This window comes from Gymnodraco acuticeps, unplaced genomic scaffold (assembly GCF_902827175.1).
Source record: "Gymnodraco acuticeps unplaced genomic scaffold, fGymAcu1.1, whole genome shotgun sequence".
NCBI classification, from domain to species: Eukaryota; Metazoa; Chordata; class Actinopteri; order Perciformes; family Bathydraconidae; genus Gymnodraco; species Gymnodraco acuticeps.
Genome location: NW_022992150.1, coordinates 202,266 through 223,373, shown reverse-complemented (window position 1 = coordinate 223,373; position 21,108 = coordinate 202,266). Strand labels below are relative to the sequence as shown.

Sequence of the window (21,108 nt, the reverse complement as noted above, 5' to 3'; positions counted from 1 at the left end):
TGCTGCACATTTCATCCTTGGAGAAAGCCTTAATACTACAAGGCATAGGGGATGTTCTCAAATGTAGCACAAATGTTTTATTTTTGATGCAGATACTTATTAAATACACATTTTAAATTGTGTTACTGGAGGATTGTGCACCCTCTTAAGTTCAGTGTTGGTGAAGAAAAATCAATGGGTGCAATTGCAGCACTGAGAGTGAGTCACAGGAATAATTCCTCATGATTTCAGGTCATTGTATCCAAAGGAGGAGTGTGGGAGAGTGTACATAATGTTCAGTTGGGGAGGATTTATACGGCTGCTCTGTATTTCATGTGACTGTCCTGATGTTTTTCCTGAAGGTGCCTGCCGTCTCGTGTTGTCTCGTGCATTTTTTCTGAATGTACTCTGGCTCGTTACAAATTCAAAAACAGAAGCATGGCACATCCCTATGAAATGCAATGTAAATATGTACCAATATATATGAAGAAGCTATTTTTTGCATGCTTTTTGGAAGCCCAGACATAATCAGAGACAATAAAAAATACATTCTGAGTTATTTACACATGTTGCCTGTTGTGCTGTTTGCAATGAGACAGAAAAAAACTCCTGTTCACATTTATTGAAATATCAATCACAAGGTGCACACGGTGATAAATCAGTCCGATAGTGGCACGTCTGCACGTCATGTGTGCATAATTGGCTTTGACACTCATGGATGAGTTATGGATGATTTGTGTACATACAGAAGCACTTAGGTAGCCAGGAAGTTTTCTTTTACCTGCACAAATATGGAGGATGTGAAGGTTACACCCAGAGTGAAAACAAAAGCAAACCGAGCTACACCTGAAAAAAGTACACATACATCTGAGCTGCACTAAAGCTCTACATACAACAGCGAGAGTCATAGTAATTCAGGGTGGTTGTAAGAGAAGGAAGATATTGTTGGTAGAAGATCCTGCTGAATAAATAGAGTGCACATGGAACAATGGCTTTGCACTGTGTCCTTTTCTAATCCCAAGTCCATGTTTGTTGTCCGTCAGGGTCCCAGTTCAGTTATCCTTCAAAGTCCCACCTTAAAAGTTTGCTCCCAGGTCACTTCTACAGGAATAGCAGAAAATTACAATTTTAGCCATCACAGGAACATTGCATGTATACGGAAGTCCAGAGAGGCAATGTAAATTTGAATTGCTGTTGCCTGCAGTGTTGGCCAACACCAACATTGACCTAATTTGATCTCCTACGTACGAGATATCTCCTCCGTATATATGCTTTTTTTAAGCCTGCAAGTCCTCCAATTATTTGTAAAAGGCAAACATTTTCTTTCTTTCCCTTGTAACATATTGGGATAGGCTTTTTTAGGCCGTTTTAATAGTTGTAATGAAGACCAACTGCATGATACAAAGGATATTGAAAGTTCAACCACTTGATTTGAACTGCTGTTTTTTGTGTCACACTAGAGTTATTCTCTTGTAGGACATATGAAGGTGTTGGACAGCATTGCTCACAAACGATAATAAAGTCACCTTGCCTCTGTTCTTCCGTACAGATAGATTTTAAGAAATTCTTTAATATCTTACTTTAGGTACCTCAGTCTCTGTGCTACCTGCCTCTGAGTCAGGGTCCTGTAGATTAAAAGTAAACTCCATTTAGAGATCTCAGAAAAACAATAAATGGATTCCCCTCATCGTCACATGATAGACTACATGAAAAATGATCTCGTTTACTGTCTAAATGTTAACACACACACTCACGTCAGTCTGGCCAGTGCCTTGGCCTTGTCTTGCATTTGCGTCAAAGGGGCAACAGTCACTTGTTTCTAAACCAAGCCACTCGCTGTCCTGCTGTAAATAAGAAATGTTCTGCCTGTTTCAGTTAAAGAGGGAAATTGTCTGGAAAGGGATTGGAGAAAGATTTCATCTTCAATCAGATAAAATGGCTATGCTGTTTCAAGCTGCCCTACTCTGAATGTTATGGGTATAAACCATAGAATGTATAATATAAACACAGTTCTTCACATTTAAAATGATCATTTGTACATCAATAATTTAGCCATGACAATCTCTAAAAAGGCCTTCAAAGCAAACGTATATTATAGTTGTTTGTGAAGTAGTGGGCATTAAACTGGATGAATAAGACTTGGATTAAACTGAAAGAGTTGTGAAAAAGGGTTTTATTGGCTATCCGTGTAAACTTTTATTGATCAAGACTTTTCTCTGTTTCCGGATTTTTTGTTTACAGTGCATGCATTCAAGATCATCAAAGATTTCTTCAAGACGTGGTGAGTAATTGATATAGCCTACAAATGATCATTTTGTGGGTTAATGATTCCTCTAGTCTAGACAGAAGGTTTCTTCTTCTGCGTTGGGTATATAGTTGTGATGTTTATTATTCCTTCACAATAACTGAACTTCATCCAAAATATATTCAGATAAAGAAAATTACTGTTCTGTGTCTACCTAGAGCAGGGGTGTCCCAACCAGTCGATCGCGATCGACCGGTCGATCGCGGGGAGATTCCCAGTCGATCGCGAGATGTGTCTAAAAATCGAACAACAACATTCTGTTTTATCGTTAATGTCCTGTAACATAATCTTCCTGTGCCAGAATAATGCACTTGAACGCATCAAAGCTTTGTAATTGGCCGGCGTGACCCCATGTGTCGGGGCGTGGCTGGTGGGCAGTGGGCACTAGTTCGCTGACGTTGTCCGTGTCAACCATAGACTGTATATATAAAGGTGTCAACACCATAGGTCAACACTCAACAGGAGTGACAGTCCGCACACACACAAGACCGTAATTACGGCAGAAGCAAAAAAGCCCAAAATATATAATTTTCACTCCGAGTGGGAGGATGATTATTTTTGTATCTATTCCAATTCAAAGTCCATCTGTCTCATCTGCAATGCGAGCGTGGCTTTATCGAAGAAGGGTAATTTAGGAGCGGCATTTCAAAACAGTGCACAAACGCTAGGAGACGGAATTCCCTCCTAATTCTGCCCTACGCTCCCAAAAGGGGAGGGACCTGAAAGGACAGCTAAATGCACAGCAGTCCATTTTCACCAGGCCCAACAACAAGAGCAAGGCTGCTACCATAGCATCTTATCGTGTCAGTCACGTTCTTATCAAGTCTTTCAAAGACGGCGAAGTTGTGAAAGAAGCATTCCTGGAGGCTGCCGACGCGCTTTATGGGGACAGTAAAAATAACAGTAGCATTTCAACAGGTTTTTTGATATAATAAAAACTCAAGTTAGATACCGTTATTAATCAGCTGTACGTTTTAGTTTGTTTGAACTTATTCATTATAATTATTGTACAAAATGGTATAAGAATGCAAACATTAAGATCTGTTCTGTTTAAATTGATTATAGTCTATTATCAATTCAGGTTAAGAAACTAGTGTTGCTTGCATCTTATTTTAAAAGCATTTCTTTTTATAATCTACTAAAATGCTACAAAAAAGGGTTTGATTCTATTAATTTTGCACTTTGGCAGCAGCTTCCTGTGTAGCTTCAGATCTGAGTTGTCTTATTAGTAAGCCTAATTTATACTTTTGTAGCAACACTATTTGTATATAATGGCAAAGAAAGGGTTCAGAGTATTTTCTTTTTTCCTGTGTCATATGTGGCAGCACTGTTCAATGTTTCTTGAAAACATTACCCACTTGTAGTATGTGACGTGTGAATAAACTCCAACTCTGTATCAACAACACTGTTGTGTAACTTCAGTTAAATACTTGTATGTGTGTAGATTAGAAAGAGGTAAGATAAAGGATCTGCAGTATTTTATGGAGTATTAATCGTACAAAGGTCAGTTTTATACGAAGTAGAAGTGTGTATTTACCTGGTAGTAGGCTGTCAGTAATGGCTACGCCTCTCTATTTGGACTGCTAGATCTCGGCAGACTGGCAACTTTAAAAGTAGTTCTCGGTTCAAAACAGGTTGGGCACCCCTGACCTAGAGACTGTTAGGATTGTTCAAATCAAATCAAGTTTTATTTATATAGCACATTTATAAACGATTTTTGGTCGAGCCAAAGTGCTGTACATATAATAAAAATAGCCAGAGACACTTTACAGCAAATACAACAGCACAGATTGTTCAGAATATCAGTATGAGAAAAACGACACCCTCTATCCTTAGACCCTCACATCGTAAAAGGAAAAACTTCCAGAGAAAACCCACAGTTTAAAGGGAAAAAATGGGAGAAACCTCTGTTAAAGGCCTCTCTGCTGCCATCCTGTGTTCAAACTGAGTTCACATCACATGATCACTTTGCATGCGTCATGGGGTTTACCTGTGCATGTGTGTCTGTGTATTTGAATTTCATGTTCTTGTAAAATGCTCTTTTTGGTAGCAAATACAGCAGCACCAAGTCACATACTACGGTTGCCTGTAAAATCAGAAATATTATAGTTATTATGTGAATTATGACAAAGATGATAAATAATGATTGGTTAGTTAGTGCAGTGGTTCCCAACCTTTTTTCCCAAGAGCCCCCCGAAATGACTCCTGTTGGAAGTTGCGCCCCCCCCCCCCCACACCCACACACACACACTAGGGGGGGACGCGCGACAGCAGTAATTAAAGTTTAAAAGTCTCAAATGCTACAACTACTGTCACAAACTGGATGAATGTGAAGTATTTTGTTAAAGGAGGATGAAAGCGTAATTAAGGAGCACTATTGGAGTGATGGTTATTGGACTCAGGATTAATTTATTTGGATTCCCGCTGTATGAAGAAATTAAAGGACGGCGCAAGTGGAAACAATTCACAAAGGGATTAAACTGTTTAAAACACATGCTCAAAGTAAGCCGGATTTTGCCGATGTGTTTATGTGGATTCAAAAGTCGTAAATAATCTACAAAATGGAGGAGCAACTGTGACAAATAATCCAACTGAAACCGGCATGGACAATGACTATGTTTTAAAAATGCGCTTATCCAGACAAGCCTGGTTTGGACACTTTATGGGCAGAAGAAACATTTATATTAAAGAAAGAATTATACATTTCTGTCTTTTTATGCCTTTAATACTAACTTGAATTTTTATTCAAATGAATTAATCAATTATTTTTTATATTTTATTGTAATGTAGAGACAAGGCTTTTACTGACAATCATATATTGCCTTACAATTATATGTAAAAAAAAAAAAAAAGTCTAAATATGACATTTGGCCTCAAATCATCTGAGGCCTGGCGCACCCCCTGCGATCTTTGGCGCAGGGGGGGGGGGGCGCTCCCCAGGTTGGGAACCACTGAGTTAGTGTACAACTTACCACTCCAAAGATGCCCACTCCAGAGCCTATAGCTGTTAAGGTTGGGATGATATCAAACTTTCTTGCCTGTGAAGAACAGAGTGCAGGTGATATAAACATTCCCTTTGAAAAAATCGAATTAAAAAGATTTAAATGTATTACTCACCAATGATTGCACAATGATATCGAACCTGATCCCAAACACTTTGAAGAGAGTTCTCTTCGGAATTCTGTCCTCCATATAATGCTGAGCATACCTACACAAATGTAAATATTAAATGAAATAAAAATAGACTTCTGCATTGGCAGTCTTTTTGATTTTTTTCATGCAGTTAATTCAGAGACAGTGACTTCAACACTTCTATATTTTGGGAAATACACATAGGCTATTATCATTCGTGCGGAGAAATAGGGAAAGAGATTAATACCACTCACCATGTCAGTTTTATACAGGGCTACACTAGTTAGCTTAGCATAAAACAATAAACAGAGGGAAACAGTTAGCCTAGCTCTGTCCAAAGGTAACAGTCCACTTTTGAGCACATCTTCACTCACTAACAACTCTTTATGTGTACGTGTAGAACTTTCAACCCTTTTTCCAGACTTAATGCTAAGCTAACTGGCTGCTGGCGCTAGCTTCATAGCGCACAAACATGAAAATGGTATCAATCAGTTTAGGAATCTCTGCAAGAAAGCAAATATGCATATTTGCCTAAATGAATCCATCATATCACAAGAAGGGCCTGCTTCGTCAGTGTCAAACAAAAACTCAAGTCTGTGTTTATTCAGTGAAGTATATTCACACCTGAAATTGTAGCCCACTGAAGCTCTGACTTTGTCTGTCTCAGCGGGGTTTCCGTACAGACCGTGGAAGGTGTACTTTGGTTTACAGTGTGTTACAGCCACATCGAAGTTGCATGTCCAGTCCACCACAACACCAATAGCCCCTCCCTGGGAGAAGACAAGCACATAAGTCAAAACACAAGGCTCCATTATAACACCAGCAACTATAGAAACAAAGCACCAAAAGACAATCCATGTGCAGCAGTGACTATAGATGAAGAGAACATCTGCCTTTCTCCACCTGACAAATCATTTATTTCCATTCAGTGTTAAGTAAAGATCAGCTTACTTACCACTGTGGCTATTGTTTCGAAATTGAAGCCAGACAGTTTAACTATGTCTCCCAGTCTGAATATGGGACACAGTGGAGCATTTTCTGGATGATAAAGGCATTTTCTGATGTATCCAGCATCAATGCCCTCCACCAGGTTACTCCTGAAAGCACAATTGTTAAGAGACATAGTTATACATAGAGCTATTTTAATGTGCTTTGAAGCATAATAACCTCAAATTTGGTTATCGCATATTATAGATGAAGTCACTCTTAAATTGTCTTGACACAATTAAAAGCACCAAACCATCGCCTATCCTTAAATATCATCCAGAGTTAACTGAAGTGGATTTCTTAATATTCATTCTCCTCAAGCATATAGGCCTATAATAGGCAAATAGGGTTATTATATTGCTTGCATGCTGTTAAAACCTCTGGTAAGGCAAGCTCTCACACTTAAAGGGGTACTCTAGCGATATGTGAGTATTTTTCAAAGTGTAGGGACTTGTGAGGGGGATACTAAAAATAGAAAAGTCAAAATTAGTTAAGTAAAAACCGAAAATCCAGACTTTTAGCTCCTATTATGAGTAAAAACACAGGATCCTACAATCTTCATAATGCCATGAAGATTGTGAATGCCTTTATTTGAAACAAAAAATGTTATTACTTGGTTTAGGATTGCGAACATAAGTAATGGTCTACATTTGGGGAAAAAATGTAAGCATCTGCAAAGCCAAACTTCACAATATATTAATTATGTCCATCACCTTGAGACGCCAAATAAGGGGAAAGTGACTGAATTTTTGATGAACAGCGTGTAGTTCTCAGCAGACATCAGCATAGGAGGACTACAGGGGAATAAAGAGAAAATAAAAGAGTAAATCCAGCATGTTGAGGTGCAGAAATCACCACATTTGATATTTCTCATGTGCAGATAATGAAGTGATCCACTTCATTAATTACGTTTCATTATCAGTATGAATTATTGAGTGTTGTCACATACTCAGGTATGACGAGATCATCCTCGACAGGACACCAGGCTAAAACCTGACAGGTCTTGGTCTCGTCCACACATTCACCAGTCATTTGCCCTTGAAACAAAAACACACTAGAGTTCAGCATTAGACACAAAACTAAAATCTGGAGCAAGTGTTTCAAGCAGCGGTGGAAAAAGAAAAACGTATAGACTTTAACATAAAAGCAAACTTGCTCTGCTTCCACTTGTATCCTCTTATCTCAAATTAGCATCAACAGCAGCAAGCAAGATATAAAAGAGAAGCAAAGCAAGCGCTGAAGAAGCTGTTTCCTTTATCTCTTCCTGATCCTACCCTCGAATTTCTCTGCGTGTGATTCACTTTGTTGGTATCATCATCATGTGCTGGATGAGTTCACCGACAGTTCTCCAGCACGCTTTTTGCTCAGCTTCACTTCACTGGACTTTTCACTGGAGCAAACCATTATGTTTAGCTAAAGGCGCGCCCTCGCTGTTTACTTGTCTACAAGCATAGAGACAGTAGGCCACCTCTGAAGAGATACTGGCACCTCGAGGTGAATTTGACCAGTCTGAAAGAGACAGATCTAAAGCCTTGGCTAACAATGGTTTTATTAAAGTTGACGTTGGGCACACAGGCCATGAAAGGCTCCGAGTTTATCCCCAAGGCAGATGGAGGACAATAAATGTATGTAACTGCTCTTTGAACTTGCCCACAATACTGTGTATGTTAGGACCTATTAAAAAGCTTGTCTGAATGGTTATTTGTTTTCAATGTCTCTGTGTGCCTATGACTGTGTCGGCTCATATGAACAGTAGTTATAGTGGCACCTGTGTGTTTTTATTCAATATATATATTTATACCGTGTGTTTCTAATTGCTTAAGGATAGGTTTTTACTTGCACACGCTATGTGTTTAGTTGCTAAGACTGAGGTTGTTGATTCAAAACTGTTATTTTTTCTATTTGCTTGCCAAGGTATTGTTTGGATTACAGCTAAATGTTTATCTAAGCAGCGACACTGAAGTTTGGTGTGTGATCCCATCAATTAGCAGTCCTCAAGAGCCACAACCCATTATGCAAATACACCTCTCCAATAGCCTTACAGGTTTCTCTTACTTCTTCCATGCTTCTGGGTCCTTTCACTTGCTTGAAAGTGATAGTTTGGATTGTTTTAATTAGGGATGTTAAAGGTTCCTATCTATAGTCAGAGTATCACCTATAGTGTATGGCGTTTTCAAATGTAGCAAATGTAGTTTAGACACCTAAAAAAAAGGCCAACTTTAACTGGAATGAGGAAACTAGGACATACCTCTTAGACCACATATGATGGTAGTCAACCCTTGCCTTGATCACAAAATGTGTTTGTGTTATCGTATGACTTTGATAAATAAGAAACAGACCTTAAAACAAAAAATGTCACATAATAACACAAACAAACTAACCACTACTTCTGTCTGCTTCTCCAAACTGGGGTTGCCGAATGCCATCTGCTGTTGGTAATAATCTGACACCTCAGACATTTCAAAAACTCCAAACTATACTGTTAAGAAGATTACGTTTTCTAGAAGGGCTTTCATCCCTAGCAAAAAAGACAAAATAACAGAAAGCCAAGGCTGATCTGAGTTTGCCCTCAGATGGACAGACGTTCAGTGAGGACTGCTGACGCCACACACTGTCAGGCCGTCAGGATTTACCATGTCCCGTACGTTTGAAACTCCCTCCTTCACAGTCGGCGTTTGAGCTGCAGTTGTGCTTTCCGTGGAGCTGTTACAAACAAGAGAGTGGGGTCAGTGTGTGGACACGACTGTGGAATGTGGATGTCAACAACATGAATATCTAAATACAGTTTTACAGCACACAGAAAAACGCTTTTGATGTCATCTTGAGGGGATTAAGTTAAACAAGGCATTTTGCTACAGCTACACAATTACTACCCACTCACAGAAACAGTCTTGGAATGATGCAGTTTCTGTTAAGTCTGACTATTTATGGAAATGTTTAAGTCAGAAGGAAAAGAAGGGACGAAGAAGAAAAAAGGGGGAGGGAGGTTTTTTGACGTACCTCTGGACACTTTCCCATCTGCTGACCTTCAGTTATGATGTAGTTTGTCATCACCACAAAAGATGCATCTCCCTGAGGTTAAATAATTGAATTAGTTAATATGTTGCTTTTTAAATCTCATTTATATATACATACCGTTAAATGCCATTATAAAGCATGCAGTAGTTGTTAGGCAACATGTTATTGTAAACAGCCTGTCAAACATGAATCCCTTGCTGCTGAGATAACAAGTAAAACACCTTGAAACCATCACTTTTACATACCAAATAGTCAGTTCTCTGGACAGGACTGAATGGACATTTAATAAAATACCCTTTTTTGCTTGTTACCACTCTAGATATGAGAGCGGTACCAATCTTCTCAACTAACTCAATTCCTTTGTGATGTTTAGATTGTTTACTCTGTTCAAAGTTTAGTAAAAATGACATGTTTGTGGTTCACAGTGGGTTCATTTGCTCTAATAGTCATTGCCCAAGAGAATCGCTGGAATCGTAGAGGCCTGACTGTATGAAATAGGAATAACATATTAATTTGTGAACTTTAAGATGCTTTTAGAAAAAAAAGTGGAGAAAAATGTTGGCTTCATGCACATTTGACAACCTATACCAGGGGTGCCCAAACTTTTTTGAACCGAGAGCTACTTTTAAAGTTGCCAGTCTGCTGAGATCTACCAGTCCAAATAGAGAGGCGTAGCCATTACTGACAGCCTACTACCAGGTAAATACACACTTCTACTTGTATAAAACTGACCTTTGTACAATTAATACTCCATAAAATACTGCAGATCCTTTATCTTACCTCTTTCTAATCTACACACATACAAGTATTTAACTGAAGTTACACAAGGGTTGTGTAACCCTTATGTTACAATAAGGGTTACACAACCCTGCCAAATATGACACAGGGAAAAAAGAAAAGACTCTGAACCCTTTCTTTGCCATTATATAAAAATAGTGTTGCTACAAAAGTATAAATTAGGCTTACTCATAAGACAACTCAGATCTGAAGCTACACAGGAATCTGTTGCAACAGTGCAATACAAAAGACAAAATTAATAGAATCAAACCCTTTTTTTGTTGCATTTTAGTAGAGTATAAAAAGAAATGCCTTTAAAATAGGATGCAAGCAACACTAGTTTCTTAACCTGAATTGATAATAGACTATAATCAATTTAAGTTTGCATTCTTATACCATTTTGTACAATAATTATAATGAATAAGTTCAAACAAACTCAAACTTACAGCTGATTAATAACGGTATCTAACTTGAGTTTTTATCATATCAAAAACCTGTTGAAACTGTTATTTTATTACGCATCGGCAGCCTCCAGGAAAGCTTCTTTCACAACTTCGCCGTCTTTGAAAGACTTCATGTGTTTCGCAAGAACGTGACTGACACGATAAGATGCTCTGGTAGCAGCCTTGCTCTTGTTGTTGGGCCTGGTGAAAATGGACTGCTGTGCATTTAGCTGTCCTTTCAGGACCCTCCCCTTTTGGAGCGTAGGGCAGAATTAGGAGGGAATTCCGTCTCCTAGCGTTTGTGCACTGTTTTGAAATGCCGCTCCGAAATGACCCTTCTTCGATTTGATTGATTGATTGAAAAGTGTATTAACAGCTTGTATATTGGGTACAGTACAGTACAGCTCAAAACATACAATTGTTAAGGGGATGCAGACCAGAGAAAGACTTTCGTCTTGTTTACATCAGGGTCCCCCATTTCCAATTCATCATGTCATTTAAGACATATAAGACATATTGGACATACAGATGGCTTATTTACAATTTACATACAGGTGGTTTTTTTACATACAGATTGCTTGTTTACAATTTTCATTTTAGATTTCGTTCTAATACATCCTAACCGGACATTTAAGACATACCAAGTCTACAGATATACAGTTAGTAACAGAGTCTAAAATGCGAGTATATACATAGATGGGGGGGGGGGACGCTGTCCATTGAACGACAGATTGAGATTTGTACCATTACCGGGGCCAGTTTTGCAATGCTCTCCCCCGAAGGTGCTCTTTAAGAGAGGTTTTGAAGGTAAGTATAGTTTTACTTTCCTTTACAGTTGTGGGAAGAGCGTTCCACCTTGATGTGGCATAATTGCGAAACGTGTATTCCCCCTTTTTTGTGCCAAATCTGGGTTTCACATGATTTGTGGAGCTCCCTCTGGTGTTATGATCATGGTATTCCTTGACCTTTGGGAAGAATTTTGACATGTACATGGGTAGTGCTCAGGGGCGGACTGGCCATCTGTAGAATCTGGAGAACCACAGAACGGCCGGTCGTCAAGCGGCGTTGACGGCCGGCACTTTAAAAAAAAAAAGGTTTAACGTCATCATTTAAATTGCGCTGACAGCCGACAGAGGGCGACAGCGGCCGCTAATGCAGTTGTGTGGTTTTTATGTCAAATAATCACACACGAAGAAGAAAAAAGACCGGCCACATGAAGAGAAGGGATTAGACGCCACGGCAGACAGGGAGAATGAAAAAACATGGTTAAAAATCAAAGAAAACGAAAAGAAAAAGGTGGGGCCGAGAAGGCAAGAGAAAAAAAGATGAAGTCACTCGCAGGTGAAGTATATAAATGTGGCAAATTGACATACCTTTTTGGCAGCAGCGCTGCTACAAGCACTATCAGCAGCAGCAGCTTAGAACAAGTGCAAGATGATGAAGAGAATGATGAGGGCGCGAGTTCAGATATACAGCCAGCCTCCTGCGTTCATGATGAGGGACAGAGTTGAGCTGCTGGAAGAACCAGCTCAACTGGCACGTATACAAGTGCAGGGCAAGAGCAAGAGGTGGGTGAGAATTATCCCTTGAACTCAGTGGCGTTTTCTCCTGGAGGCCAAGGGATGCCAGGCTTCCCCTGAATTTAGGATTGTAGTTATAATTTTAATAAATAAATAAAAACACTTTGTTTAGTTTCGGTAATTATTCTGCCGGCCCGTCTCTCCCCCATTCTCATTGAGTATTTTACAAAGAGTGAAACAGCGCCCCTCTAGATGTTATGGTGAAACAGTAGATTGCACTCTCTGTTGTGAGAGGAGGCCAGCCGAAATTGGCTTCCCTTGGTGAAAAAAAATGGAGGGATTGACCAATCAGATGAGGCTCACGTCATGCCTCACAATCCAACCAAATCGCATCAACTTCAGTTCGTACTGTAACTGTCATCACTGCCCTTAAAAAGTAGCAAGCAACTGAAGCAAGTGCAATTATGGAGGGTGGAGTATTTCATCAAAAATAATTTTACTAAACTTCCGCTACAGCAGCAACAAAAAATGAAATCTGATGACAGGCTAATGCCCAAACTGGAGCTGTGTACTGAGATGAAAAAAGGAGCGAATCGGACGTAAAACTTTAAATAATAAACAGCGGATTTCTAACATTTGACATTTCATGTGGCCGGACTGGGTCAGTTTCCAGGGCTGAATTTTAGTCCCAGTCCGCCCCTGGTAGTGCTGCGTACCGGTACGCCGAACCGGTACTGGACTTGTAAAAAGTTTCGGTCCAAGTCCGGTTAAAACCGGAACGTCGGGAACCGGTACTTGGACTCGCAAAAAAACTAGCACTTACGTATATTCTGGTGTCTGTGGTTATTTAAACATTCCCTGATAAACGTTATTCAACGTCAATAAATGAGTTCTAATCCCATTGTGCTCAGTGTACAACATCACATGTCATTTCACCTTCGATTCACGGTTTGAAAATGTAGCATTTCGCCACATGCTAATGCTAACCGGAAGTGAAGAATTTTCAGAATAAAAGTATTAAGTTAATAGTGTGAACTTCCGTTTTTTTCAGAATAAAACTGATTTAAATTAAATAGTGTATTTAATTCCAAATTACGCCATATCAACATTGATTTGAATTTCTAACAGTATGTATGTACATCACTATGTATGTAGTAATATTTACTGTATAATGTACACATGTAGAGTTGTAGAAAATACATGGTGTACAGACAGTACAGTACACTCTGACTGTACAGTCACTACAGTGTAGCCTATACTGTATGTGTGTAACAGTGTAATGCGTATAGTCTACTCTACACTCTACCTTTCAGCAACGTTTTAGGGATTTAGGCTCAGTCATCTCAGGGACTGTTTGGTTACTTTAGTTTGGTAAATGAAATAAACGTTTGAACTTTGTAGTAGTTCACTGTAGTTGCTGTCATAAGTCATTTGTAGACTAAGTGGCAAAAAGTGTTTTTTTAACATTTGTACTTTGTAGAGAAATGTAGACACAAGTTGGAAGGGAGCACAATAAACCTGATGAGTTTGAATTTGAGTTGATTATGAGTTAATTTTCAATTGATAATTAGCTCACAATAAGTTCACTTTAGTTACTCACACAACATGACACAAGCCATGGGTTCAGGTCCGGACTTATACCTCTGGACTTGAGTCCGGACCTGAACCTGAATGTGAGTCCAGGTACGCAGCACTATACATGGGTACCATAGAGGTGTAGTGGATCTTGTAGACCAGGCCCATTGCAAGTAGCTGTACTCTGTCGTCTACTCTAAGCCATCCTAGGTTGTCAAAGTGGGCAGAGGTGAGGTGGGTTCTAGATGAAAGGTCAAGCAGTAGTCTGACCAGTTTATTTTGCGATGTTTGAAGTTTTATTTTTAGCGCCTTGGAGGTGCTATGGTACCATGACGTGCAAGCATAGTCATAGTACCCTTGAATGAGTGCTCCTGCCAGAGTTTTCAGGGTGTTTTTGTTTACCAGAGAGGAGATCCGGTATAGGAATCTAGTTCTTTGATTGACTTTTTTTATTACATTGGATGCCATTTTGTCACAGGAGAGGTTTGCCTCAAGAATAGATCCTAGGTATGTAATTTCCTTCTTACTTGTGACAATAATGTCACCCACTGCAACTGAGAAGTCGTCGGATTTGCTGAGATTATGTTTCGAACCAAAGAGAATGGACTCTGTTTTACCCAGGTGTAATGATAATTTATTATCGGCGAGCCAGGTGCAGATTCTGCCGAGCTCGGAGCTGAGGGTTTTTTCAACCTGCAATCTGTTCCTGTCAGAGACCAGCAGGGCTGAGTCGTCCGCGAACAGGAACAAGTTGCAGTCACATGCTGATGACATGTCATTTACATAAATTAGGAACAGTAACGGACCTAATATGCTTCCTTGTGGAACACCACAGCTCACTGGGAGGGGGAGGGGGGGGGGGGGCAGCAGAGTACCGTTTACCTCCACCATCTGTTCTCTCCCCTCCAGGTAGGATTGCATCCAGCTCACCGATAGTTTATCAAAACCAATTGCTTTTAGCTTGCGATAAAGCCACGCTCACATTGCAGATGAGACAGATGGACTTTGAATTGGAATAGATACAAAAATAATCATCCTCCCACTCGGAGTGAAAATTATATATGTTTTGCTTCTGCCATAATTGCGGTCTTGTGTGTGTGCGGACTGTCACTCCTGTTGACACGGACAACGTTAGCGAACTAGTCCACTGCTCACCAGCCACGCCCCGACACATGGGGTCACGCCGGCCAATCACAAAGCTTTGATGCGTTCAAGTGCATTATTCTGGCACAGGAAGATTATGTTACAGGACATTAACGATAAAACAGAATATTGTTGTTCTATTTTTAGACACATCTCGCGATCGACTGGGAATCTCCCGATCGCGATCGACTGGTTGGGCACCCCTGACCTATACCAAAGCAGGAAGTGAGAGCCCTTCTAATTTTCGAGACATTATCCAGAGTTCACGTGTTTACTCTAGTGAACGTGCTAATCTAAGCTAACCAGCTACTGGCTTTAGCTTCATATCTAGCCGATCGTCTCATCTAACTGTCAGAAAAGAAAAGTGAATATTTATCTGCATATTGATATACAATCTGACCATTATTAAGAACTTTTATGTCCATGGGAATTTTCTTGATGTGAAGTGGAATCATTGATAATGTTTGGCAGGAGACAAGATGCTAGATCCTCTCAAAGGTTATGCTGCGTTGGTGCCGTTTACCTTTTATGTTTTTCGTCATAAACAGAACATAAGGTAAGGCCTAAATCATGAAGTTTCTCTCAAATTAAATCAAAGGAAAGCATGTATGCAAGTGATATATGATAGGTAATAATAATAATAATAATGCATTTATTTTATATAGGCGCCTTTCAAAGCTCTCAAGGTCGCTGTACAAACACGATACAAGATACACAAGATATAGGTGAATATTTACTTTTCAGAATAAATAAGAAGTAATATTTGCTCTACCTGATCAAAGTGTGAGACTCTCAACCTAAGTGGCCTTTTCATTATATTGGTCTGGTTTATCATACTAAACCGTGTGCTAAAACCACACTGAACTGACAAATGGGCCAACACCCAGACCTCAAAGCAAACATGACGATCTTCACAGTGTCTCTTTATGTATTTCCCACAGATAACAGGACACAGCGCCATTCAAGGTCAACAAATATACATACAGTATATTTGACTAGAGTCCCTCTTTGTGGAGTTGATGGCTTAGTTTTTTACAGCATGCACTTTGAAAGCACACAGACACCTTAATGTTGACAAAAAAAGATAGCATCCAGTTAAAATGTACAAACCATTAGTAACTTCTGAAAATCTGTTTGCACGTTATCCTATTCGAACGGATCTTGCATCCATTCTAGTCAACCCCGATGTTTTTAAAAGCGGGACCGCTTTTTGACGAAGTGTTCTGACTCAGCCTGATGTGTATTCACTTTGACAGTTGTTATGGACTGTACATGTTGACTTTATGACATCTGTGACTTTATGACATCTGTGACTTGGAAAACGAATTGTGGACCAATTAGGAGTCATGTGATGAGCACACATTTAGATGTTCCTGCATGTGTGAAGGTCTTCAGCCAACCAGTCACCAACCTGAGAGGGAAAGACGTAGTCGGCCACATCCCAGACTCTCTCTGACCCGTTTATGCTGGTGTAGCCCACTCCTTTCATTTTGGTGAATACGGAGCCCACTGCTATGTCTGTGGACTGGTAGCCTTTTTCGTAGATGAACACCCACCTGTACGAGACACAGAAAGCATGATGTCAGTTCCAACAGATTCCCATTTTACACTTGCTAAACATGCATCCCCACAGGCAAGGACATATAGTGCTGATGTTGACATTCTGCACTGCAATCCCACATGCCAGCAGCATTCCTCACAGGGATACATGTGCAAGTCACTGTGGTTGTGCTATGTCATGGTGGTCGTTTAAAGGTTGTCAATTTACCACCACTGACATATTGAATTACAGAGAACACACATTTCAAATAACAGCTCTTCATGTTTTAAAATAGGTCAAAAATGCATCATGAAAGGGTTGGAGTCTGTTAGGAAAGTGAAAGCAGGTCTAGTAGGTAAATCAGATACGTGGTTTAGTAGACATGCAGTGTTGACTGTTCATTTGTTATGAATTATTAAATGTTTCCAGTTAATTGAACAGATCCACAGATTGTATTTATATTAGTAATCCTAGTGTTATATTAAAAGGGCAACTTGCCTGTTTATCAGTGCAAACAGAGGCCAACTATCCACCATATCGCTCCATTTGTCCAACTCGAATGTTGTTTTTTTAGGCTGCTGGCCGTAATTTTTTTATTTGCTAATTATTCCTATACTTCAGCATGCGGTAAACATCACAAAACGTACAGTATATGACCATAGTTTAGTATGTTACGTGATTATTTAGCGAAAAATTCCTAGTCTGGGTTAAATAAGTATGTATTTGTCACTTACAGAGGCCGAATTATTTCAATCGAAGAACAGTACAGAGGGCACTTTACTTTTTGTGCCGCTACGTTTATTTGGAAGATATATATTAAGATTATGATTTACAATGCATTGCTCAAGAGCTGTTGCTAACATATCTGGCTTGTTGCCAGTTGGGGCCCCTTGTGCTGTTTCAGATGTATGAATGGGTTGTAAGTAGTTACACCAAAGAGACATTTCCTTCAGAAACTTCTCATATGGTTTCATTTAAATAACTATCTGAGGCCCAAAGTGGATTAATTATTCAACCTTTAATATAATACAAATACAATATCAGTGGACATTTCTATTTAGAACTATGACCTTTGCTTTAAATACAGACATTTTCTCATACTTAGATTTGGAATGCAGGACTTTAAACTTGCCACATTGTTTTTATTTTACTTGAGCTAAGAATCTAAGAAAATCCAAAAAAGAATGTGGGATCCACCGTTGATCCTGGTTTAAAGCCAGATGCTAAATATCCCAGATTTGATTGGTCCCACTTGGACACAGTACTTATGCATTACTTTTTGATCTTTCCATAGCAAAGCTTCTCCTCTATCTGTGTGTTTGGCCAGGAGATATGGGCAACAGCTGGTGTGCACTGGGAAGATACTGTATGCATTGCACACACACACACACACACACACACACACACACACACACACACACACACACACACACACACACACACACACACACACACACACACTTGCAGAGCTATTTTATGTTGGGTGTGAAAAGCAATCACCACCCCAGCAGAAAGCCTACAAGACATCATGCATTGCAGCACAAGTTCATTTTTTCTTGGACGATTAAAGTACCTTACAGCTAGAGACGAACAGAAACATCCTTCATCTGCAGACAGAAATAGGGTGCCGTCTGCTCAATGAGCTTCAAGCCACAACTTCTATCAGTTAGGCTAATCAAATTATGTAAATCGGAGTTTACATTCAAAAAGAAGGGGAAAATAAATAGAGCACATTAATGAAATAAAGGAAACCATGAGCGTGAAAAAGTGGAATGGCCCTCCAAAACAGCCGTCTCAGTGAGATCTGTATCTGTTCCGACAGAGAGGCGAGGAGAAGCTCCTTTATGTGCGGAGAGCTTCTCTTCCCAACACACCAGGGCTCAGAGATTACTGCTCATTTGGTGAGACACAAATGAGAAAGAAAAAAGGCAAGCTAAATCATCACAATGAAATGCAAACAGAAAGATTGACATTTTTGTCAACTTAAAAGTGACAAGACAAGAATTAATTATGGTTTTCTAAGGCTGCCGTTGAATAAGTCTTTGGTTTCTGCTGTAAGAGGTTTATATTTAATTGGTTTATTAAAAATAAAATATGTGGGAGAGATGTATGCAGAGCACCGTCTAATGAGTGCTCCCAACTGGAGAAAGGTGCATACATTTTATATGAGAATGAAGCAGATAATAAAGTGCTCAAATATATACATAAAATAAGTGTATCAACAAGTAAATATTTATTTAATTAAAATAATAAAAAGTACAATAAGAGATGTATTTGAGGCAAGTCTAAGGTTAAATTCGAAAGAGACATGATGGCTTCTGCTCTGACCTGTCAGCCTGCTGCCTAAATCCTGAAGAGAAAAATCTGAACAGCTTTATTATTGCATCAAATGTCATGCCCATCACCAAAAGGTGGATGACAGGTGGGAAGACAGCAGAAAAAGGAAGCTCTGTCATGCACCGAGAACCTTCATACTAAATGGGACACAAGACCTTTTGAATGTCACTGTGGATATTCCTTATCCTTTATCTCAGAGTATAGCAGAAACTAAAATCCCATTTCACAGTTAACCCCTATTTTTCATGGTTTGAAATGAACAAAAATGATCATTCAGATGTCTTGTAATGGCTTGACTCTAAGGAATATCAAGATTAAACCACCATGACAAAATAAATTACCACAAAGAATAATAGTTGACCAAAGCAACCAGTTTATCATACCCTTAAAAAATCCTTCCCCGGAGCAAGAGAAGACATTCTCGGATATGTCTGTCACTATCACATTTTTGCTCATTTTTAATGTCATCAGCCGTTTGGCAGTGATTTGGGCAGCAATTGATTGTGATGCTTGTTAGCATATGCCTCAGCATGTTCATCACCCACACAGCTCCTCAGGTTCTGCTGCTCAGAGGTGATGAGACACACACACTCGTACACAGGCGCTAACATGCACAAACGGACATCAAGGAATTTCTAACAGACTATCCCTTCTGAAGAATTGTTCCCAGGACATGTCTAAGCAAGTGTGTGGAGATAGTGTTCGTATAACAAGCATGCCTTATATTTTAAGTCTCAACTTGAGAAATGCAGATGATAAGATCACATGTGTTTGTCCCTTTTGTCATGAAGCATTTCTAACAGTTCCAACAGTCAGTTGTGCTTTCTTTTTGATCACCTTAGCAAAATAAAGACATCAAGGTTATGTCAATCTAGACCAGGTTCCCAGGAAAAATGGGGAATAGTTCCTTTTCAGTTGTTAAATCACTATAGAAGTGATCCCAATGTGGGTGAGAGTCATAAGAATGACTATTGTTATGGTCACAGGTCTCACTTCCACGGTTATTTCCATAACTGACAGTTATAGAAATCCGGTTATTTTTATATCTAACAACTAAATATATTCAGATGGAGGCCCCTGAAGCAAAATATGATCAAATAGAGTCTTAATGTGTAGCAAATCAGAAGTCCTTCACAAGCAGAAAAATGTAACCGTGTCAATCTGTCATTTTGTATTCTTCCAAATGTTCTCTGTGCCCCTCTGAACATTACAGTAACAAGGGATGGACGTGTTGCTCTTACCCAATGATGTAAGCCAGGACCACCAGCTGGATGATACGGCACACCACTCCCACCCTCCTGTTCCTCACCAGCACCTGGCGCGGGGTCTCGTACTCAAAGAAGAAGTCAGAGATGGCGTTGGTAATTTGGTTCTTCATCTTCTCTCATCGGCTGACCCCACAGAGAGGAGGGTCTCTCTCTCTACACCCCACTTGCATATATCAAACACTCCACTCTCCACTTCCACTCCTGGTTACCCCTGCTTCACTGGTGGCGAAGGTCCTCTGCCTCTTCTCATAAGTAACGTCTGACGTGCTTCATGAGAAGTCCTGGAGCGGTAGGACTTCCTCCCTCCCTCCCTCCCTCCCATGCTGATCTTCCTCCCTCCCTCTTTCTCTCTTTCCCTCTCTCCGCACAGGGTCACTCTGTTTACAGTAACATTTGTACATCAACCCATTCACATTCTGCATTTCCTGGTTTTTTTATTGCCTTTTGTTGTGTTTGTACAAGCAGCACACAAAGTGAATGAAAAGACATTAATGGAATCCACTTCTTGATAAATAGCTCAACAGCTGCCACTCACACACCGGACATCCTCCTCTCTCTCTCTCTCTCTCTCTCTCTCTCTCTCTCTCTCTCTCTCTCTCTCTCTCTCCTCTCTCTCTCCTCTCTCTCTCTCTCTCTCTCTCTCTCTCTCTCTCTCTCTCTCTCTGTGCAATCAAACCTTATCCTTCACACTGACACACTCTTCCTGCATGACATAATCTCAACACAAACACACACAGTTCAGCTTATTTGCCTTCTCAAATGCCACCATTTCCAGACAGTAAGCCCTCTTATGTTTTACCATCATTTTGTGAGGGGAACACTTTGGGTTTCTCACCCCTCTCAGAAATGTCTCTCCTTTCATTTACCGCGAGTGGGTGCTTTGCATTCCTTATCTTTGTTCTCAGAGGGAAAGAAGTCACAAATGCATCATAATAAAATTCCATGTCAGTGTGCACAACTTGAAATATCACAGAAAAGGTTTCCTATCTGTAAAATGTTTTTCTTCCTCAGTTCTCTTCAGTGTGTAATCTCCAGAGATTTACAAATGGAAGATCTTATTTTAGAAACATGTCTCAAAGCCACA

General features: G+C 39.8%; 1 protein-coding gene across 10 annotated transcripts; it reads right to left on the bottom strand.

Moving 5' to 3' along the window:
- Positions 1-586: 586 nt before the first annotated feature.
- Positions 587-20,304, bottom strand: p2rx1 (purinergic receptor P2X, ligand-gated ion channel, 1). Of its 10 annotated transcripts, none has more exons than XR_004567854.1 (14): positions 19,998-20,304; positions 16,291-16,435; positions 9,404-9,475; positions 9,037-9,106; positions 7,353-7,440; positions 7,117-7,197; positions 6,372-6,513; positions 6,041-6,186; positions 5,402-5,492; positions 5,257-5,322; positions 4,275-4,370; positions 3,822-3,941; positions 1,560-1,604; positions 587-1,080 (listed from the first exon to the last, which is right to left on the bottom strand). XR_004567854.1 is itself a non-coding variant. In XM_034204108.1 (14 exons), the coding sequence occupies exons 1-14, from the start codon at positions 20,132-20,134 to the stop codon at positions 1,075-1,077; spliced, it is 1,275 nt and encodes a 424-aa protein (XP_034059999.1). In that variant the 5' UTR covers positions 20,135-20,304; the 3' UTR covers positions 587-1,074. The 10 variants fall into 10 exon arrangements, 6 of the variants coding, with proteins under 6 accessions (XP_034059999.1, XP_034060000.1, XP_034060003.1 ...); XR_004567855.1 differs by having other exon boundaries at positions 1,569-1,604; XR_004567856.1 differs by lacking the exon at positions 3,822-3,941 and adding an exon at positions 1,734-1,871 and having other exon boundaries at positions 19,998-20,303.
- Between the last annotated feature and the right edge of the window lie 804 nt (positions 20,305-21,108).

Coding starts and splice junctions, on each gene's coding strand:
- p2rx1 (XM_034204108.1), bottom strand. CDS start 20,134: ATGAAGAACCAAATTACCAACGCCATCTCTGACTTCTTCTTTGAGTAC. Junction 7,198..7,352: donor GATGATCTCGTCATACCTGA/GTATGTGACAAC, acceptor ATTCCCCTGTAG/TCCTCCTATGCTGATGTCTG. Junction 1,824..4,274: donor ACACAGACACACATGCACAG/GTAAACCCCATG, acceptor TCTTATTTACAG/CAGGACAGCGAGTGGCTTGG.